This window comes from Coturnix japonica, unplaced genomic scaffold (genome assembly GCF_054131305.1).
Source record: "Coturnix japonica strain WE unplaced genomic scaffold, WE-NBRP24 Scf090, whole genome shotgun sequence".
Taxonomy (NCBI): domain Eukaryota; kingdom Metazoa; phylum Chordata; class Aves; order Galliformes; family Phasianidae; genus Coturnix; species Coturnix japonica.
The window spans coordinates 238,810-259,024 of record NW_028188993.1 but is presented as its reverse complement, the minus strand read 5'-3'; the positions used below and the strand labels follow the sequence as shown (position 1 = coordinate 259,024).

At 38.8% G+C, this 20,215-nt stretch overlaps 2 protein-coding genes and 1 long non-coding RNA gene across 8 annotated transcripts; all 3 read left to right on the top strand.

Annotated features, from left to right (window-relative positions):
• Nucleotides 1-127: 127 nt before the first annotated feature.
• On the top strand, nucleotides 128-12,911 carry LOC146751450 (uncharacterized). The gene is made up of 7 exons (XM_085534657.1): nucleotides 128-142; nucleotides 1,406-2,057; nucleotides 2,840-2,877; nucleotides 3,041-3,193; nucleotides 10,641-10,687; nucleotides 11,317-11,403; nucleotides 12,452-12,911. The coding sequence occupies exons 1-7, from the start codon at nucleotides 128-130 to the stop codon at nucleotides 12,501-12,503; spliced, it is 1,044 nt and encodes a 347-aa protein (XP_085390783.1). The 3' UTR covers nucleotides 12,504-12,911.
• LOC146751451 (putative COBW domain-containing protein 7) lies at nucleotides 7,531-10,733 on the top strand. The gene is made up of 4 exons (XM_085534652.1): nucleotides 7,531-7,593; nucleotides 8,468-8,536; nucleotides 8,639-8,704; nucleotides 10,172-10,733. Exons 1-4 carry the CDS (start codon nucleotides 7,564-7,566, stop codon nucleotides 10,310-10,312), a joined length of 306 nt encoding a protein of 101 aa, XP_085390778.1. The 5' UTR covers nucleotides 7,531-7,563; the 3' UTR covers nucleotides 10,313-10,733.
• Nucleotides 12,912-15,332: 2,421 nt separating the features above from the next.
• Nucleotides 15,333-19,566, top strand: LOC146751449 (uncharacterized). 6 transcript variants are annotated; one of them, XR_014941559.1, is made up of 5 exons: nucleotides 15,333-15,386; nucleotides 15,489-15,554; nucleotides 17,022-17,537; nucleotides 18,167-18,253; nucleotides 19,302-19,524. It is a non-coding gene; the product is annotated as an uncharacterized LOC146751449 (long non-coding RNA). The 6 variants fall into 6 exon arrangements; XR_014941561.1 differs by having other exon boundaries at nucleotides 15,372-15,386; nucleotides 17,006-17,537; XR_014941558.1 differs by lacking the exons at nucleotides 15,333-15,386; nucleotides 15,489-15,554 and having other exon boundaries at nucleotides 16,160-17,292; nucleotides 17,491-17,537; nucleotides 19,302-19,566.
• The last annotated feature ends 649 nt before the right edge of the window (nucleotides 19,567-20,215 follow it).

Sequence of the window (20,215 nt, the reverse complement as noted above, 5' to 3'; positions counted from 1 at the left end):
TTTAGTGATGGAACTTTTTACATTCGTGGTGATATTTTTCTCTTCCTTTCCAAATGTTTTTTTCTTTAAGAGAATTTTGTCTTCAGCTTTTTGTTGAAGGATTTTACTGACACCACTGCGACATTGGATGACGACATCCAAGGTACATCAGGAGCTAAACTTGTGCTTTCTGCCCCCACCATCAGTGAAGGAAGGGTGAATTTAATTAGCTAAGTGAAAAGAACACTTCAGTATTTGAAGAACGTGAAAGCAGCATTTTCTCAGTACAGCTGGACACATTTCCAAGACAAGAAAAATAAATAAATAAAGAGCTTCAACAAAAATAAAGAGCTTCAACAAACGAATAAATAAACAATCCTGTTTAAATCCAAGAAATTGCATGGATTTTATGTTGGGGTACTAAGTTGTTGTTGTAAGGATTTATGAGTGCATACAATTGTTCTGAGTAGATGGACTGTTCTAGAATAGCTGAGTTGGGCCTGTAGGTTAAGAGTTAGTGGGTGGGGGGTTTAGGTAGGTGTGTGTATAGGTTCTTTTGCGTGCATCGGGTTTTGCCTAGTGGGTGTACGCGTCTGCATGGGATTTAGGATGGTATATAAGGAGTGTGACGCAACAATAAATTGAGAGAAGACATCATGGCGTCCATGTTTGTGTCTCTCCCCCAGACAGTTGAGGTCCTGGGACAAGTCAGGTTAGTTGGCGGATACGTCAATTTTACTTATACAACAAAAATGAAACTATTCAAAAAAATGATTCCCAGGGATGCTGCAGATGGATGCTGGTGTATGAAATCCTCACTTCTGTTATAGACCACGCGTGCTGTGCGGCTCCTCTGTTTAGCTCTGTAGGTACCGGGAGCAATTTATGTGTTTTGAAGAACTGTCCAACCTGATAACTCATCTTTGCCACATTAAAAGATAGTTTTGTTGATGGCTGTTGGAGTACACAAGCTCTGATAAGACAGTGCAATAAGGCAGCAGAAAAAAAAAAAAAAGAAAAAAAAAAAGAAAAAAAAAAAAAGGAAAGCTATGAATGTTAAACGTGGAAGGCTGCATTGTGCCCAAGTACCAGTGTGCAGGAAACATGGCCTGCAGCACTCCTGGGAAAGGGTGATGGAAGATAAAGAAGGCTGTGTCATAACATACCTTTGATGAAGAGAAACCACTGGGAAAAACAGATGTGGCACCCCTGAAGTCATCACTTTTTTTCCTGCCCCTGCGTTGAGCACAGATACATGTTGGGCAGAGAAATGGCTTGAGAGCAGCCCTGAGGAGAGGGCTGTGGGGCTGTGGGTTGAGGTAAGATTCAATATGAGCTGGCAATGCGTGCTTGCAGCCCAGAAGGCCAACAGTAGCCTAGACTGCATGAAAAGAAGCGTGAGCAGGCTTTGAGCAAGCTGGTCTAGAGGGAGGTGTCCCCTCCAGCAGGAGGGCTCCCTGGGATCAGCCTTGGGAGCAGTGGGCATCCTGCAGACGGCACGGCTCTGGGAAGTCCCGCGCGTCCCTGCGCGCAGCGCGGCGCCGGCGGGGCTCCGCCGAACGGGGAAGGGGCGGCGCGACCCCGCGCCCTCCCAGGCACCCCCGCTGCGCCGCTGTCCCACCGCCCCCCGGGCCTCCGAGGGGCGAGCCGACCCGCCTCCGTCCCGCGGGGGCCGGCCGTCAGGGAGCCCGAGCCCGCGCCGCTGAGGCGGACGGAACCGCCTCTCTTCGCCCCGCCGTTGGCTCCGACCGGGAGCCTGTGTGAGGCCGCCGCTCCGCAGTGGAGCCGCGGCCGGGCGGGCGGCACCGGGCATCGCTATGGAGAGGAACCCCATCCCGGTGCTGACGGTGCAGACGACGCCCTACGAGGACCAGCGGCCGACGGGCGGCGGGGGGCTGCGGCGCCCCACGGGGCTCTTGGAGAGCCAGCGCAACTACCTGCCCAGCTTCGTGCAGAGCCTGCTCTCCTCCGTCGATCTCCGCGACCGCCAGGGCTGCACCATGGTGGTGGGCAGCGACGGCCGCTACTTGAGCAAGACGGCCATCGAGATCGTCGTCCAGATGGCCGCGGCCAACGGGGTAAGCTCTCCATGCACATGGCCAGAAAATGCCTGGAGATAAAGCAGCTGAGCCCTGTTCATGGTTCACATATATCAGCACCAATGTTCCTTTTAACCTTTAAGAGTTTTATTTAGAAAGGAGGTGCCTGTCTCAGAGTCGTATGTGACTTGATATTTGAGATTCATGGAGTCTCAGAACTGTGGGGGTTGGAATGGACAACTGGGGATCATCAAGTCCAATCCTGCTAAAGCAGGTTCACGACAATAGTTTTGTTCTAGGTTCTATCATTTCACTCAAGAATCTTGGTTGTATTTCAAATAAATTTTTGCATTGCTATGGAATTTGTGGGAGAACTTTGTCTTAGAGACTGTCATTGATCCGTATGACTAGCAGCAGGAGGAGTAAGAACATATCTCTGACACCAGTGTGGTAACAAGTGACTTAAGGTTGCAAGTCAGGTAATTTAATGACTGTTATTTAGAGACATAATCTTGGTTTTCATATCCTCAGATTTCTTGTCAGAGGTCCAGTTACTTGTTTTGTTGCTTCTGTACTGGAAGAGCTTTTTCAATTCACTAAAACAAGCAAAAAATAAGAATTTCTCTAGCCTGGTTTGGTGGACTTTTTTTAGCTACAGGTATGAGTTAATAAGGTAAACTAATCAGGTGACAAGTGCTGTGTTGGGATATGCTGGGAGTTCTGAAAATACTATAAACGATTTCAAATGTGATGATAGTTGTGTGGAAAGGAGTGCTTAAAGCAGCTAATGGTTTTACTCCATTTTAATGTTCTCCCTTTAGGTATTGTATCTGTTGTTTATGCAAAGCATGGATTGCAGGTAAGATACTGGATTTCCCACATGTTTTAGATAAACTGCTACCCAGAACAGCTGTTGCAATGATGTTCATTTTGGTTAATTTTTTTTACAATTGCTTTAATTCTTACAAAAAATAAGGATATATTTCGTTTACTGTGGCTCACTAGTACTGTGTTTTGAACAGGAACAAAGAACTGATAAGCATGCAATTTTCAGCTTCTTACCAACACAGCAGCATCTCTGCAAAGAGTTGTCAGGTTACTTGACGTGTGATTCATGGAATCTCAGAACTGTGGGAGTTGGAATGGACAACTGGGGATCATCAAGTCCAATCCTGGTAAAGCAGGTTCACGACAATAGTTTCGTTCTAGGTTCTATCATTTCACTCAAGAATCTTGGTTGTATTTCAAATAGATTTTTGCATTGCTATTAAAGTAGAGGGAGAATTTTGTCTTAGAGACTGTCATTGATCCGTATTACTAGCAGCAGGAGGAGTAAGAACATATCTCTGACCCCAGTGTGGTAACAAGTGACTTAAGGTTGTAAGTCAGGTAATTGAATGACTGTAATGGCAGCACGGGGAGGAGAGGTTAGAGGGTTGGACTACTACATACTGTATCGGATTAACAGATGATTTAGTTGCCTGGAAGTAGAATAAAATGTCAGGTAACAGAGGCATCTAAGTAAAGTGTACTGAAAGAACAGACCTACAGAACAGTGAGGATTGGTAAGTGCAGAAATAGTTTTTCATTTCTAGCTTTTTCATTGATAGTTGGCCATAAAAACAGTTCCTTACAATGTAGTCACTTAAGCGGTATGAATGAAAATCATACATTGTGTAAAATGATTTTGGCATAGTTTAAATGCAAATTAATTTGAGCGTTTTTTAAACATGCTTAATCCAGTTGTTTTAATTATTGTCTAGCACTTGAGAGAGGAGAAGCCAGAAGGCCTTGTCAACGAAGCATCTCGGTATGGATATCAAAACCACTTTTTTAATCATAGTCAGTGACTGCACTGTGCGGAAGATCATTCAAAATTGATTCTTTTTCTTTTCTAAGGTTTTCCCCTCCCTTGCTTTTAAACAAAGGTAGAAAACAAAACTTACTCTGTACTTCATTTGATCATTCTGCTTAGATAGGAATTTTCTAATAAGTAGGTTGATCTGAAAATAATGCCTCCTCTTTTTTTCCATGGAAACTACAACAGATAGAGTACAAATAACAGGTTGAAAGAAGCTCAACTTTCAGCTACAAAAACAGTTTCCAGTATAGTCTCCTCACCATTAGCTATACATTTTTGCTAGCAGTGAAAAAGCCTCAGCATGCTGTGCTTGTAAACATTTCAGTGGCCATGGCTTGTCTTTCATGTCACTGGCTGCTGCTGCTTTTGTCTCCTGAAATGCACAAGCCACAAGTAACCTCAAGAAGCTAATAGTGTAGTCATTCCATGATGTTTTAGTTGGCTGATGGTTTGGTTAATGTTTGCCTTCCTGTACTAACAATATAGTAATTTTACAGTGCTATGAGAGACATACTGCTTCTGCCTTACAAAAAACTGCTTGTTCAAGGTGTTCCTTTTTTCTTTTTCCAAATGCACAGGCAGGTTGCATTAGCTGATCTTGTAATCGTCAGTAAAACGGATTTGGTTTCAAGGGAAGAATTGAATAAAGTCAGAACAACTGTCAGGTATGAAATTTCTGGTATAACCGTGACATTGTACATGCTCAAATGTTATTAGAAATTAGATCTCATGATTGTTCCAACAGATCGTGTAGTGAAAAAGAGCAGTGAGAAAGCAGTGAAAAAGAGTCTGCCCCTTTCTGGAGATGTTTCCAGTGCATTTCTGTGCTTCCACAGTCTTATCAGCTTGCCTAAGTAAGATTTGATGTTAGCTGCTCAGAAGTGTAGAATTATAGAATAGAATCCAAGAATGCTCTTAAGTTGGAAGGAACCTTCAAGGACCATTGACTCCAACCTCTGGCTCCACTCAGGACCACCCAAAATTCCAATTCTATGTCTGAGAGCTTTCTCCAAATGTTCCTTGAACTCTGGCTGCTTGGGGCTGTTCCATGTCTACGGCCCTCTGGTGAAGAACCTTTTCCTAATACCCAACCTGACCCTCTTCTGGTGCAACTCCACACCGTTTCCTTGGCTAAATTAGGCCTAAAAAATGCCTTATAATAGACCTTTGTCTTAAGTGCTCACATTCTTATACTATTGGGCAGCTGTTGCCATTTGTCTGAGTTAACTACAGGGGGCAGTGTCTGGTAGTACATACATGTTTATTAGCAAATATAAAGGGGTATGGAAGATATCTGAATAATTGTCATGGATGTAAAAGAACAAACGGGCTGAATCAAAGCAGTGTTCAAAGGTGTGTTCCATCTTTCTCAGTACCCTGACAGACAAAATGGAATATTGAGAAATACTTTGCAACGTTATTTGTGGTTCAGACTCTTGAGAATTCTTAACCTTGCAGTTTGTACTGGGAGAAGAAAAATGCTATGTTCAGTAGTAGTATTTTATTGTCAGAAGTTGTGAATTTTGACCTTGGTTCGGCTATAAAATGTCACAAAAGCAAACTTTTTCTTGATGCCTCTTGGACTGTAAAACATTTAGTAACAGTGTGAGAGATGTCATTATGTTTCTTGTATTGCTCTACATTGTTACATTGTTCAATCGATAGATTACAGTTGCGTTTGCACCTCATTTTGCTTTTTTCTATTTGTTTTAGGTCAATAAATGGACTTGTCGAAATTTTGGAGACACAAAGGTCGAGGTATTAGATTAACCTGTATTCCAACAAGTACCAAATCCTGTCCCACTGACATTATTTTTACAAAGCTTTCATTATGATCTGTTGGCTGTGCACATGCATACCTACCTGTACTGTGTTTTAATGTGTGCTTGTGTTCAAAGAGGTACAGAACGATTGTTCCCATCAGAGAATTAGATAACACTTAGGCATCCAAAACAAATCACATCTTTCAGAAATCAGATTCTTGTGTGGTTTTTTTTGTTTGTTTGTTTGTTTGTTTGTTTTTAGTATTAATTTGTTTTTTAACTGTATTCACTAAAATTCTCTTTTTATGCTCCCATATTACTGTACAGCTGAAAGCTGCTTTACTCCACGGTAGATAGCACTGACTGCTGACATCTGAAAATAGGGCTAGCTTCTGGTGCTTTGCATTGGAATAAGAGATCAGGAAAAAAAAACAACAGACATGAACCATTATTTATATGTTTAAAAATGAGTAATCGCAGCTTCAGTACACATAATTCTTACATGCAGTGAAAATACAAAGCTTTCTTTCTCTCCCTATCTGTGCAGAGTTGATCTTTCCAATGTGCTGGACCTGCATGCTTTAGACAGTCTATCTGGAATCAGGTATGGCAATAATATCACTTTTATTAAAAGGAATGCTCATTGCATAGATACACGCATGAAGTAGGTACATTTACATTTAGGCAGAGTCTGCATCTGAATTTCTGTTCCATGTTCTAGTTCAGACACTTGTTTACAATTCTCAGTAAGAGTAAGAAGTACTAGAAAGAGGATGTTTTTCCACTTGAGATACATGCAGCAAAAGATTGTAGGGTTTGTAAAATGAAATGAGAGCCAAAGCACCCATGATTGTTTGGCGTTTTCCCCCCGTTTCCCTTGTTGAGGCTTTCAGTTGTCCATTAGTACTACTACTAATCAATAAGATCTCAGTGCTTTTTTCTGGTTCTCTTAAAACTCAGAGGATTTAATTTTTTTCTTGCTTTACATTGTGATGAACTGGAGACCTTAGTTTTCACAGGAAACTCTGAGTTCCACAACAACCTAAGCCTTGGAAATGTTGTTCAGCGTGTTCCTGGATCCGTTATGTCCTCTGGTTCTTTTATGACTAAGAGGCTCAGCTTTAAATTAGCAAACACTGCACAGTGTGCAGTGGGAATTAGCTTTGGGAATGAGTTAAGTAGAAAGTGGTGTATAGTATTTCACTTCATTTTATACTGCACATTTTACTCTTAGAAGCAATGGCTTTGTTCCTTTTTTACTTCCTAACATAGTTTCAAAAAGTGATGCCCAACAAATCATCCCACAGATGTCAGAAGTTACTTTTTTGTTTTATAAAGATGTAAGAGTGTAAAATGTAGATAGAAGTCCATGGCGACTTACTCTATGATGGTTAAAAGTTAGTAGGTCTACAACAAGTACTAGCCTTGTTGTGAAGATGGGTCTCCTAAGTCTTTCTTGTAAGACACTGACAGCTGAGTTAGAACAAAGCGTTTCTAACCATAACAGACTCTCTTGGCCCAAGGACAGCTTGAATCCAACCAGAAATGACCATCCAATAGGTCACTCCTTGCTTTATCACTCTTAGGTCAGAATTTTTTTCCTAATCTAGAAAGGAAATCCGTAATGGTTCTGTACATTACTATAGTCAAGTTAGAGAATTGACAGTGGAATTCCAGCAGTTAAGCTATGGCAGACTTCCTATCACAGATCATTTGAAAGATCAAACAAACATAATTAAACATAACTATTCTGAGATTAAAGCTGAATTAACAGTTGAAAATTACTTTGATAACAGCACTTTAGTTTTGGTCTGCAGTACTGAAGAGTTTGTGTAGATCTTGTTTGAGATAATGACACTGCATCCATCCAGTGCAAATGCAACATCTGCTTGTTTACAGCTTGCAGAAAAAATACGAGAGTATGAAGACAACAGATGCACATCTCGACAAGGTAATTACAACAAGCACTGCTTCAGTCTCGCTGTTAGAAGATAGTTCAGGATAACTGCAACCATGGCATACTAATCGTCTTATTTTTTCAGAAGGTTTCAGGTAGAGAATAGTATGTTTAAGATCTCTGGAATATTACACTAAATGCCATGTACTTTGATACAGATAGATAGTAAATGTATATACTGAGTTCTGCTTTCAAATATGGTTAAAGAGTTCTGTTTTTGGAAACAGTTTTCTTGTACATGGAGAGCATTACTACAACAGACAAGTAATACTATTCTTTTCAATATTTGCCCTTCTTGAGCAATTGAGATTTGAGAATTGAGCCCTATACTTACACCTGATATTTATCTCGTAGGTCGAAATGATGTCAGTGTTTGTAGATATTGGGGAGTTGCTGTTCACAACTTTGCATTAATTAAGGTGTTAGAGAGACACATTCTGTGAGTGCTTCCCTTCGTTTTTACACAGAAAATCAGCAGATCAACCTGTAACAGTGAATTAGGTTTTCCTATAAATTTGATATAAATCCTATAATGGCACATGTGCTAGAAGGTTAGGAATGTGAAATGCTTTGTTTTTCCAGATATGTAACCCAGCTTTTATTTATGTCAGGGTAGAATCTTCTCTCTTGCTCTGTGCAATAAAACAATCCTTGCATATTACAGTTTAAATTGCATTTTTATCTTCCTGATTGTGTTTTATTTAGAGAGAAAATACAGTATTTTGTCTGTTTTGTGGTTTTGATTTTTAATAAATAATTGAAGGGGAAAGGGTCTGGCCTGTCACTCCTTTAGAGTATAAGCAGTTGTGTGCTAAATGCTGCTTTTAAGCATCTATCTTGTCTGTCTTGTGTGTCTTTCCATTTACAGGACATAGTGACAGTAACACTTGAAGTCCTAGGAAATATTAAGGAAGAAAACGTTAATCTCTTTATACAGGTAAATATGAATACATCGCAGTCAAGTGCGAAATCACTGTGTCCTTTTGTAGAAAATCATCTTACGCTGTTCTGTTTGTGAAAACATTTTTCCTCTTTGTAGAATCTTCTGTGGGAAAAGAATGTGAAAGATAGGACTGGATGTACCATGGATGTCATAAGACTGAAGGTTTGCCTGAAACTTCCAACCTCTTTGTTTTGTGCTTTCCCTCTTTTTAAATGGAAAGAAACTGCAGTGTATTGTCAGCCACATACAGGTCAAAGAGCAGACAAAAGAGAGAACATCAGTTTGTCATTGATCCATGTAGAGACACTTAAATACCTGCTGGCCAATGAGACCACTCAAGGTAGCTGACAGAGAAGCAAACCACAGTACTACTTGCTGTGTAGTGAAAGGGGAGACTTGCAGTCCCAAACATGAGTGGGACAGGATGAATGATCAGGACATAAGTGAAAGGAGGTGATGTTGTTTTCCCCTCCTTTGCTCTGAAGGGTCTCATCCGGATATTTCACCTAGATGGCTCCTTAGCTAGGGATGTAGTTACAGGTTTCTGTCCACGATTACAGTTATTGGCATAATAAACAGAAGTTTAATTGAGTGTAACAATGCAGCACAATGCTAGTGATGGTCCCCCTAAAATTTTTTGATTACATCAGACTGCAGTTTTAAAGATGTGATTTACACATAAGTGTATTCATCCCCGTGTACGATTCATTGCATAGTTCTGAGGTGAACGTTGGTGATGCTTGAGGATATACTTTCATTTTCCTTAAACCACAAAGCTAAGTAAATGATAAAAAAGTCGATTGTCTGATTAGACAAGGTCTAAGGAAAACAATCAAATGTGCTGTGATTTGTTTCCTGAGAACATATGTGTGTCACAGGCAGCAAGGTAATTATTTCTACTTCACTGGAAGAAAGGTTTATTTCTTGACAAGTAGAACAACAGCAGCATAAAGCCGGCAGTGCTGATGTACTTCAAGCTGTCTGTTGTACTCATTAGCTGTACTGCTGATTAGAAGTATGCTTCTGTTGTACTGAGCTTTGGGATCCAAGTAATATTTACATTCTATTTTAGACAGTTTTCAAGTGATGAAAACTCTTTTAGTGCAACGTTTGGCATGTGAGTTAATGGACTTAGTTTTGAAGGTATTCCATTGTTAATTCCAGTGCTAGTCATTTCACCACCCAGATATTTGTTCTTTCTCTGCTATTGAGAGATTCTGTTTCAAGACAGTGTAAGTGTTAAGCATGAGAACTCAGTGGGAACAGACTCAGCATTTTTGCCTATTTTACATCACCTTGGACAGGTGATGAGGCTTTCATAGAGACATATATCATACATACAATCAAAGTGGCATGGTAGGAGATGACATTGAAATTTGCACAGATATTCCAGGTGACCGTCCAAATGAGAAGCTGAAGGCAGAGTATAGCGAAGTATAATTCTTAATTGTAAGAATGGTTGTTACAAGAGATGACTCTGTTGCATTGTTATTTTGATCAACCTCTGCATATTTGTCAGAGGTTTTTCCCTGCTCTGTGTACCTGTAAAGTTGTTGGGTTTTTTTTCTCCATAAGTATTTTGTTTTTAAAGGTTTGTTTATATACTCTAACAGTTATTTTTCTGGTAAGGGACTCGAATCTATTCAAGGCAAATCTCATCGAGAGATAGTCCAAGGTGTCCATGAGCTGTATGATCTGGAAGAGACTGCGATAGAATGGAAAGAAGATGAAAAAAGAACCAATAGGTTCATTCCCAGGGTGAGAGAGTGAGGCAGACTACTACATACTGTATCGGATTAACAGATGATGTAGTTGCCTGGAAGTAGAATAAAATGTCAGGTAACAGAGGCATCTAAGTAAAGTGTACTGAAAGAACAGACCTACAGAACAGTGAGGATTGGTAAGTGCAGAAATAGTTTTTCATTTCTAGCTTTTTCATTGATAGTTGGCCATAAAAACAGTTCCTTACAACGTAGTAACTTAAGCGGTATGAATGAAAATCATACATTGTGTAAAATGATTTTGGCATAGTTTAAATGCAAATTAATTTGAGCGTTTATTAAACATGCTCAATCCAGTTGTTTTAATTATTGTCTAGCACTTGACAGAGGAGAAGCCAGAAGGCCTTGTCAACGAAGCATCTCGGTATGGATATCAAAACCACTTTTTTAATCATAGTCAGTGACTGCACTGTGCGGAAGATCATTCAAAATTGATTCTTTTTCTTTTCTAAGGTTTTCCCCTCCCTTGCTTTTAAACAAAGGTAGAAAACAAAACTTACTCTGTACTTCATTTGATCATTCTGCTTAGATAGGAATTTTCTAATAAGTAGGTTGATCTGAAAATAATGCCTCCTCTTTTTTTCCATGGAAACTACAACAGATAGAGTACAAATAACAGGTTGAAAGAAGCTCAACTTTCAGCTACAAAAACAGTTTCCAGTATAGTCTCCTCACCATTAGCTATACATTTTTGCTAGCAGTGAAAAAGCCTCAGCATGCTGTGCTTGTAAACATTTCAGTGGCCATGGCTTGTCTTTCATGTCACTGGCTGCTGCTACTTTTGTCTCCTGAAATGCACAAGCCACAAGTAACCTCAAGAAGCTAATACTGTAGTCATTCCATGATGTTTTAGTTGGCTGATGGTTTGGTTAATGTTTGCCTTCCTGTACTAACAATATAGTAATTTTACAGTGCTATGAGAGACATACTGCTTCTGCCTTACAAAAAACTGCTTGTTCAAGGTGTTCCTTTTTTCTTTTTCCAAATGCACAGGCAGGTTGCATTAGCTGATCTTGTAATCGTCAGTAAAACGGATTTGGTTTCAAGGGAAGAATTGAATAAAGTCAGAACAACTGTCAGGTATGAAATTTCTGGTATAACCGTGACATTGTACATGCTCAAATGTTATTAGAAATTAGATCTCATGATTGTTCCAACAGATCGTGTAGTGAAAAAGAGCAGTGAGAAAGCAGTGAAAAAGAGTCTGCCCCTTTCTGGAGATGTTTCCAGTGCATTTCTGTGCTTCCACAGTCTTATCAGCTTGCCTAAGTAAGATTTGATGTTACCTGCTCAGAAGTGTAGAATTATAGAATAGAATCCAAGAATGCTCTTAAGTTGGAAGGAACCTTCAAGGACCATTGACTCCAACCTCTGGCTCTACTCAGGACCACCCAAATTTCCAATTCTATGTCTGAGAGCTTTCTCCAAATGTTCCTTGAACTCTGGCTGCTTGGGGCTGTTCCATGTCTACCGCCCTCTGGTGAAGAACCTTTTCCTAATACCCAGCCTGACCCTCTTCTGGTGCAACTCCACACCGTTTCCTTGGCTAAATTAGGCCTAAAAAATGCCTTATAATAGACCTTTGTCTTAAGTGCTCACATTCTTATACTATTGGGCAGCTGTTGCCATTTGTCTGAGTTAACTACAGGGGGCAGTGTCTGGTAGTACATACATGTTTATTAGCAAATATAAAGGGGTATGGAAGATATCTGAATAATTGTCATGGATGTAAAAGAACAAACGGGCTGAATCAAAGCAGTGTTCAAAGGTGTGTTCCATCTTTCTCAGTACCCTGGCAGACAAAATGGAATATTGAGAAATACTTTGCAACGTTATTTGTGGTTCAGACTCTTGAGAATTCTTAACCTTGCAGTTTGTACTGGGAGAAGAAAAATGCTATGTTCAGTAGTAGTATTTTATTGTTAGAAGTTGTGAATTTTGACCTTGGTTCGTCTATAGAATGTCACAAAAGCAAACTTTTTCTTGATGCCTCTTGGACTGTAAAACATTGAGTAACAGTGTGAGAGATGTCGTTATGTTTCTTGTATTGCTCTACATTGTTAAATTGTTCAATGGATATATTACAGTTGCGTTTGCACCTCATTTTGCTTTTTTCTATTTGTTTTAGGTCAATAAATGGACTTGTCGAAATTTTGGAGACACAAAGGTCGAGGTATTAGATTAACCTGTATTCCAACAAGTACCAAATCCTGTCCCACTGACATTATTTTTACAAAGCTTTCATTATGATCTGTTGGCTGTGCACATGCATACCTACCTGTACTGTGTTTTAATGTGTGCTTGTGTTCAAAGAGGTACAGAACGATTGTTCCCATCAGAGAATTAGATAACACTTAGGCATCCAAAACAAATCACATCTTTCAGAAAACAGATTCTTGTGTGGTTTTTGTTTGTTTGTTTGTTTGTTTGTTTTTAGTATTAATTTGTTTTTTAACTGTATTCACTAAAATTCTCTTTTTATGCTCCCATATTACTGTACAGCTGAAAGCTGCTTTACTCCATGGTAGATAGCACTGACTGCTGACATCTGAAAATAGGGCTGGCTTCTGGTGCTTTGCATTGGAATAAGAGATCAGGAAAAAAAAAACAACAGACATGAACAATTATTTATATGTTTAAAAATGAGTAATCAAAGCTTCAGTACACATAATTCTTACATGCAGTGAAAATACAAACCTTTCTTTCTCTCCCTATCTGTGCAGAGTTGATCTTTCCAATGTGCTGGACCTGCATGCTTTTGACAGTCTATCTGGAATCAGGTATGGCAGTAATTTCACTTTTATTAAAAGGAATGCTCATTGCATAGATAGACGCATGAAGTAGGTACATTTACATTTAGGCAGAGTCTGCATCTGAATTTCTGTTCCATGTTCTAGTTCAGACACTTGTTTACAATTCTCAGTAAGAGTAAGAAGTACTAGAAAGAGGATGTTTTTCCACTTGAGATACATGCAGCAAAAGATTGTAGGGTTTGTAAAATGAAATGAGAGCCAAAGCACCCATGATTGTTTGGCGTTTTCCCCCCGTTTCCCTTGTTGAGGCTTTCAGTTGTCCATTAGTACTACTACTAATCAATAAGATCTCAGTGCTTTTTTCTGGTTCTCTTAAAACTCAGAGGATTTAATTTTTTTCTTGCTTTACATTGTGATGAACTGGAGACCTTAGTTTTCACAGGAAACTCTGAGTTCCACAACAACCTAAGCCTTGGAAATGTTGTTCAGCGTGTTCCTGGATCCGTTATGTCCTCTGGTTCTTTTATGACTAAGAGGCTCAGCTTTAAATTAGCAAACACTGCACAGTGTGCAGTGGGAATTAGCTTTGGGAATGAGTTAAGTAGAAAGTGGTGTATAGTATTTCACTTCATTTTGTACTGCACATTTTACTCTTAGAAGCAATGGCTTTGTTCCTTTTTTACTTCCTAACATAGTTTCAAAAAGTGATGCCCAACAAATCATCCCACAGATGTCAGAAGTTACTTTTTTGTTTTATAAAGATGTAAGAGTGTAAAATGTAGATAGAAGTCCATGGTGACTTACTCTATGATGGTTAAAAGTTAGTAGGTCTACAACAAGTACTAGCCTTGTTGTGAAGATGGGTCTCCTAAGTCTTTCTTGTAAGACACTGACAGCTGAGTTAGAACAAAGCGTTTCTAACCATAACAGACTCTCTTGGCCCAAGGACAGCTTGAATCCAACCAGAAATGACCATCCAATAGGTCACTCCTTGCTTTATCACTCTTAGGTCAGAATTTTTTTCCTAATCTAGAAAGGAAATCCGTAATGGTTCTGTACATTACTATAGTCAAGTTAGATAATTGACAGTGGAATTCCAGCAGTTAAGCTATGGCAGACTTCCTATCACAGATCATTTGAAAGATCAAACAAACATAATTAAACATAACTATTCTGAGATTAAAGCTGAATTAACAGTTGAAAATTACTTTGATAACAGCACTTTAGTTTTGGTCTGCAGTACTGAAGAGTTTGTGTAGATCTTGTTTGAGATAATGACACTGCATCCATCCAGTGCAAATGCAACATCTGCTTGTTTACAGCTTGCAGAAAAAATTCGAGAGTATGAAGACAACAGATGCACATCTCGACAAGGTAATTACAACAAGCACTGCTTCAGTCTCGCTGTTAGAAGATAGTTCAGGATAACTGCAACCATGGCATACTAATCATTTTTTCAGAAGGTTTCAGGTAGAGAATAGTATGTTTAAGATCTCTGGAATATTACACTAAATGCCATGTACTTTGATACAGATAGATAGTAAATGTATATACTGAGTTCTGCTTTCAAATATGGTTTAAGAGTTCTGTTTTTGGAAACAGTGTTCTTGTACATGGAGAGCATTACTACAACAGACAAGTAATACTATTCTTTTCAATATTTGTCCTTATTGAGCAATTGAGATTTGAGAATTGAGCCCTATACTTACACCTGATATTTATCCCGTAGGTCAAAATGATGTCAGTGTTTGTAGATATTGGGGAGTTGCTGTTCACAACTTTGCATTAATTAAGTTGTTAGAGAGACACATTCTGTGAGTGCTTCCCTTCGTTTTTACACAGAAAATCAACAGATCAACCTGTAACAGTGAATTAGGTTTTCCTATAAATTTGATATAAATCCTATAACCGCACGTGTGCTAGAAGGTTAGGAATGTGAAATGCTTTGTTTTTCCAGATATGTAACCCAGCTTTTATTTATGTCAGGGTAGAATCTTCTCTCTTGCTCTGCAATAAAACAATCCTTGCATATTACAGTTTAAATTGCATTTTTATCTTCCTGATTGTGTTTTATTTAGAGAGAAAATACAGTATTTTGTCTGTTTTGTGGTTTTGATTTTTAATAAATAATTGAAGGGGAAAGGGTCTGGCCTGTCACTCCTTTAGAGTATAAGCAGTTGTGTGCTAAATGCTGCTTTTAAGCATCTCTCTTGTCTGTCTTGTGTGTCTTTCCATTTACAGGACATAGTGACAGTAACACTTGAAGTCCTAGGAAATATTAAGGAAGAAAACCTTAATCTCTTTATACAGGTAAATATGAATACATCGCAGTCAAGTGCGAAATCACTGTGTCCTTTTGTAGAAAATCATCTTACGCTGTTGTGTTTGTGAAAACATTTTTCCTCTTTGTAGAATCTTCTGTGGGAAAAGAATGTGAAAGATAGGACTGGATGTACCATGGATGTCATAAGACTGAAGGTTTGCCTGAAACTTCCAACCTCTTTGTTTTGTGCTTTCCCTCTTTTTAAATGGAAAGAAACTGCAGTGTATTGTCAGCCACATACAGGTCAAAGAGCAGACAAAAGAGAGAACATCAGTTTGTCATTGATCCATGTAGAGACACTTAAATACCTGCTGGCCAATGAGACCACTCAAGGTAGCTGACAGAGAAGCAAACCACAGTACTACTAGCTGTGTAGTGAAAGGGGAGACTTGCAGTCCCAAACATGAGTGGGACAGGATGAATGATCAGGACATAAGTGAAAGGAGGTGATGTTGTTTTCCCCTCCTTTGCTCTGAAAGGTCTCATCCGGATATTTCACCTAGATGGCTCCTTAGCTAGGGATGTAGTTACAGGTTTCTGTCCACGATTACAGTTATTGGCATAATAAACAGAAGTTTAATTGAGTGTAACAATGCAGCACAATGCTAGTTATGGTCCACCTAAAATTTTTTGATTACATCAGGCTGCAGTTTTAAAGATGTGATTTACACATAAGTGTATTCATCCCCGTGTACGATTCATTGCATAGTTCTGAGGTGAACGTTGGTGATGCTTGAGGATATACTTTCATTTTCCTTAAACCACAAAGCTAAGTAAATGATAAAAAAGTCGATTGTATGATTAGACAAGGTCTAAGGAAAACAATCAAATGTGCTGTGATTTGTTTCCTGAGAACATATGTGTGTCACAGGCAGCAAGGTAATTATTTCTACTTCACTGGAAGAAAGGTTTATTTCTTGACAAGTAGAACAACAGCAGCATAAAGCCGGCAGTGCTGATGTACTTCAAGCTGTCTGTTGTACTCATTAGCTGTACTGCTGATTAGAAGTATGCTTCTGTTGTACTGAGCTTTTGGATCCAAGTAATATTTACATTCTATTTTAGATAGTTTTCAAGTGATGAAAACTCTTTTAGTGCAACGTTTGGCATGTGAGTTAATGGACTTAGTTTTGAAAGTATTCCGTTGTTAATTCCATTGCTAGTCATTTCACCACCCAGATATTTGTTCTTTCTCTGCTATTGAGAGATTCTGTTTCAAGACAGTGTAAGTGTTAAGCATGAGAACTCAGTGGGAACAGACTCAGCATTTTTGCCTATTTTACATCACCTTGGACAGGTGATGAGGCTTTCATAGAGACATATATCATACATACAATCAAAGTGGCATGGTAGGAGATGACATTGAAATTTGCACAAATATTCCAGGTGACCGTCCAAATGAGAAGCTGAAGGCAGAGTATAGCAAAGTATAATTCTTAATTGTAAGAATGGTTGTTACAAGAGATGACTCTGTTGCATTGTTATTTTGATCAACCTCTGCATATTTGTCAGAGGTTTTTCCCTGCTCTGTGTACTTGTAAAGTTGTTGGGTTTTTTTTCTCCATAAGTATTTTGTTTTTAAAGGTTTGTTTATATACTCTAACAGTTATTTTTCTGGTAAGGGACTCGAATCTATTCAAGGCAAATCTCATCGAGAGATAGTCCAAGGTGTCCATGAGCTGTATGATCTGGAAGAGACTGCGATAGAATGGAAAGAAGATGAAAAAAGAACCAATAGGTTCATTCCCAGGGTGAGAGAGTGAGGCAGACTACTACATACTGTATCGGATTAACAGATGATGTAGTTGCCTGGAAGTAGAATAAAATGTCAGGTAACAGAGGCATCTAAGTAAAGTGTACTGAAAGAACAGACCTACAGAACAGTGAGGATTGGTAAGTGCAGAAATAGTTTTTCATTTCTAGCTTTTTCATTGATAGTTGGCCATAAAAACAGTTCCTTACAATGTAGTCACTTAAGCGGTATGAATGAAAATCATACATTGTGTAAAATGATTTTGGCATAGTTTAAATGCAAATTAATTTGAGCGTTTTTTAAACATGCTTAATCCAGTTGTTTTAATTATTGTCTAGCACTTGAGAGAGGAGAAGCCAGAAGGCCTTGTCAACGAAGCATCTCGGTATGGATATCAAAACCACTTTTTTAATCATAGTCAGTGACTGCACTGTGCGGAAGATCATTCAAAATTGATTCTTTTTCTTTTCTAAGGTTTTCCCCTCCCTTGCTTTTAAACAAAGGTAGAAAACAAAACTTACTCTGTACTTCATTTGATCATTCTGCTTAGATAGGAATTTTCTAATAAGTAGGTTGATCTGAAAATAATGCCTCCTCTTTGTTTCCATGGAAACTACAACAGATAGAGTACAAATAACAGGTTGAAAGAAGCTCAACTTTCAGCTACAAAAACAGTTTCCAGTATAGTCTCCTCACCATTAGCTATACATTTTTGCTAGCAGTGAAAAAGCCTCAGCATGCTGTGCTTGTAAACATTTCAGTGGCCATGGCTTGTCTTTCATGTCACTGGCTGCTGCTACTTTTGTCTCCTGAAATGCACAAGCCACAAGTAACCTCAAGAAGCTAATACTGTAGTCATTCCATGATGTTTTAGTTGGCTGATGGTTTGGTTAATGTTTGCCTTCCTGTACTAACAATATAGTAATTTTACAGTGCTATGAGAGACATACTGCTTCTGCCTTACAAAAAACTGCTTGTTCAAGGTGTTCCTTTTTTCTTTTTCCAAATGCACAGGCAGGTTGCATTAGCTGATCTTGTAATCGTCAGTAAAACGGATTTGGTTTCAAGGGAAGAATTGAATAAAGTCAGAACAACTGTCAGGTATGAAATTTCTGGTATAACCGTGACATTGTACATGCTCAAATGTTATTAGAAATTAGATCTCATGATTGTTCCAACAGATCGTGTAGTGAAAAAGAGCAGTGAGAAAGCAGTGAAAAAGAGTCTGCCCCTTTCTGGAGATGTTTCCAGTGCATTTCTGTGCTTCCACAGTCTTATCAGCTTGCCTAAGTAAGATTTGATGTTACTTGCTCAGAAGTGTAGAATTATAGAATAGAATCCAAGAATGCTCTTAAGTTGGAAGGAACCTTCAAGGACCATTGACTCCAACCTCTGGCTCTACTCAGGACCACCCAAATTTCCAATTCTATGTCTGAGAGCTTTCTCCAAATGTTCCTTGAACTCTGGCTGCTTGGGGCTGTTCCATGTCTACCGCCCTCTGGTGAAGAACCTTTTCCTAATACCCAGCCTGACCCTCTTCTGGTGCAACTCCACACCGTTTCCTTGGCTAAATTAGGCCTAAAAAATGCCTTATAATAGACCTTTGTCTTAAGTGCTCACATTCTTATACTATTGGGCAGCTGTTGCCATTTGTCTGAGTTAACTACAGGGGGCAGTGTCTGGTAGTACATACATGTTTATTAGCAAATCTAAAGGGGTATGGAAGATATCTGAATAATTGTCATGGATGTAAAAGAACAAACGGGCTGAATCAAAGCAGTGTTCAAAGGTGTGTTCCATCTTTCTCAGTACCCTGACAGACAAAATGGAATATTGAGAAATACTTTGCAACGTTATTTGTGGTTCAGACTCTTGAGAATTCTTAACCTTGCAGTTTGTACTGGGAGAAGAAAAATGCTATGTTCAGTAGTAGTATTTTATTGTTAGAAGTTGTGAATTTTGACCTTGGTTCGTCTATAGAATGTCACAAAAGCAAACTTTTTCTTGATGCCTCTTGGACTGTAAAACATTGAGTAACAGTGTGAGAGATGTCGTTATGTTTCTTGTATTGCTCTACATTGTTAAATTGTTCAATGGATATATTACAGTTGCGTTTGCACCTCATTTTGCTTTTTTCTATTTGTTTTAGGTCAATAAATGGACTTGTCGAAATTTTGGAGACACAAAGGTCGAGGTATTAGATTAACCTGTATTCCAACAAGTACCAAATCCTGTCCCACTGACATTATTTTTACAAAGCTTTCATTATGATCTGTTGGCTGTGCACATGCATACCTACCTGTACTGTGTTTTAATGTGTGCTTGTGTTCAAAGAGGTACAGAACGATTGTTCCCATCAGAGAATTAGATAACACTTAGGCATCCAAAACAAATCACATCTTTCAGAAAACAGATTCTTGTGTGGTTTTTTTTGTTTGTTTGTTTGTTTGTTTGTTTTTAGTATTAATTTGTTTTTTAACTGTATTCACTAAAATTCTCTTTTTATGCTCCCATATTACTGTACAGCTGAAAGCTGCTTTACTCCATGGTAGATAGCACTGACTGCTGACATCTGAAAATAGGGCTGGCTTCTGGTGCTTTGCATTGGAATAAGAGATCAGGAAAAAAAAAACAACAGACATGAACAATTATTTATATGTTTAAAAATGAGTAATCGCAGCTTCAGTACACATAATTCTTACATGCAGTGAAAATACAAACCTTTCTTTCTCTCCCTATCTGTGCAGAGTTGATCTTTCCAATGTGCTGGACCTGCATGCTTTTGACAGTCTATCTGGAATCAGGTATAGCAGTAATTTCACTTTTATTAAAAGGAATGCTCATTGCATAGATAGACGCATGAAGTAGGTACATTTACATTTAGGCAGAGTCTGCATCTGAATTTCTGTTCCATGTTCTAGTTCAGACACTTGTTTACAATTCTCAGTAAGAGTAAGAAGTACTAGAAAGAGGATGTTTTTCCACTTGAGATACATGCAGCAAAAGATTGTAGGGTTTGTAAAATGAAATGAGAGCCAAAGCACCCATGATTGTTTGGCGTTT

Coding starts and splice junctions, on each gene's coding strand:
- LOC146751451 (XM_085534652.1), top strand. CDS start 7,564: ATGAAGACAACAGATGCACATCTCGACAAG. Junction 8,537..8,638: donor ACGTTAATCTCTTTATACAG/GTAAATATGAAT, acceptor TCCTCTTTGTAG/AATCTTCTGTGGGAAAAGAA. Junction 8,705..10,171: donor TGGATGTCATAAGACTGAAG/GTTTGCCTGAAA, acceptor TTTTCTGGTAAG/GGACTCGAATCTATTCAAGG.
- LOC146751450 (XM_085534657.1), top strand. Junction 3,194..10,640: donor GATCATCAAGTCCAATCCTG/GTAAAGCAGGTT, acceptor ATTATTGTCTAG/CACTTGACAGAGGAGAAGCC. Junction 10,688..11,316: donor CTTGTCAACGAAGCATCTCG/GTATGGATATCA, acceptor CCAAATGCACAG/GCAGGTTGCATTAGCTGATC.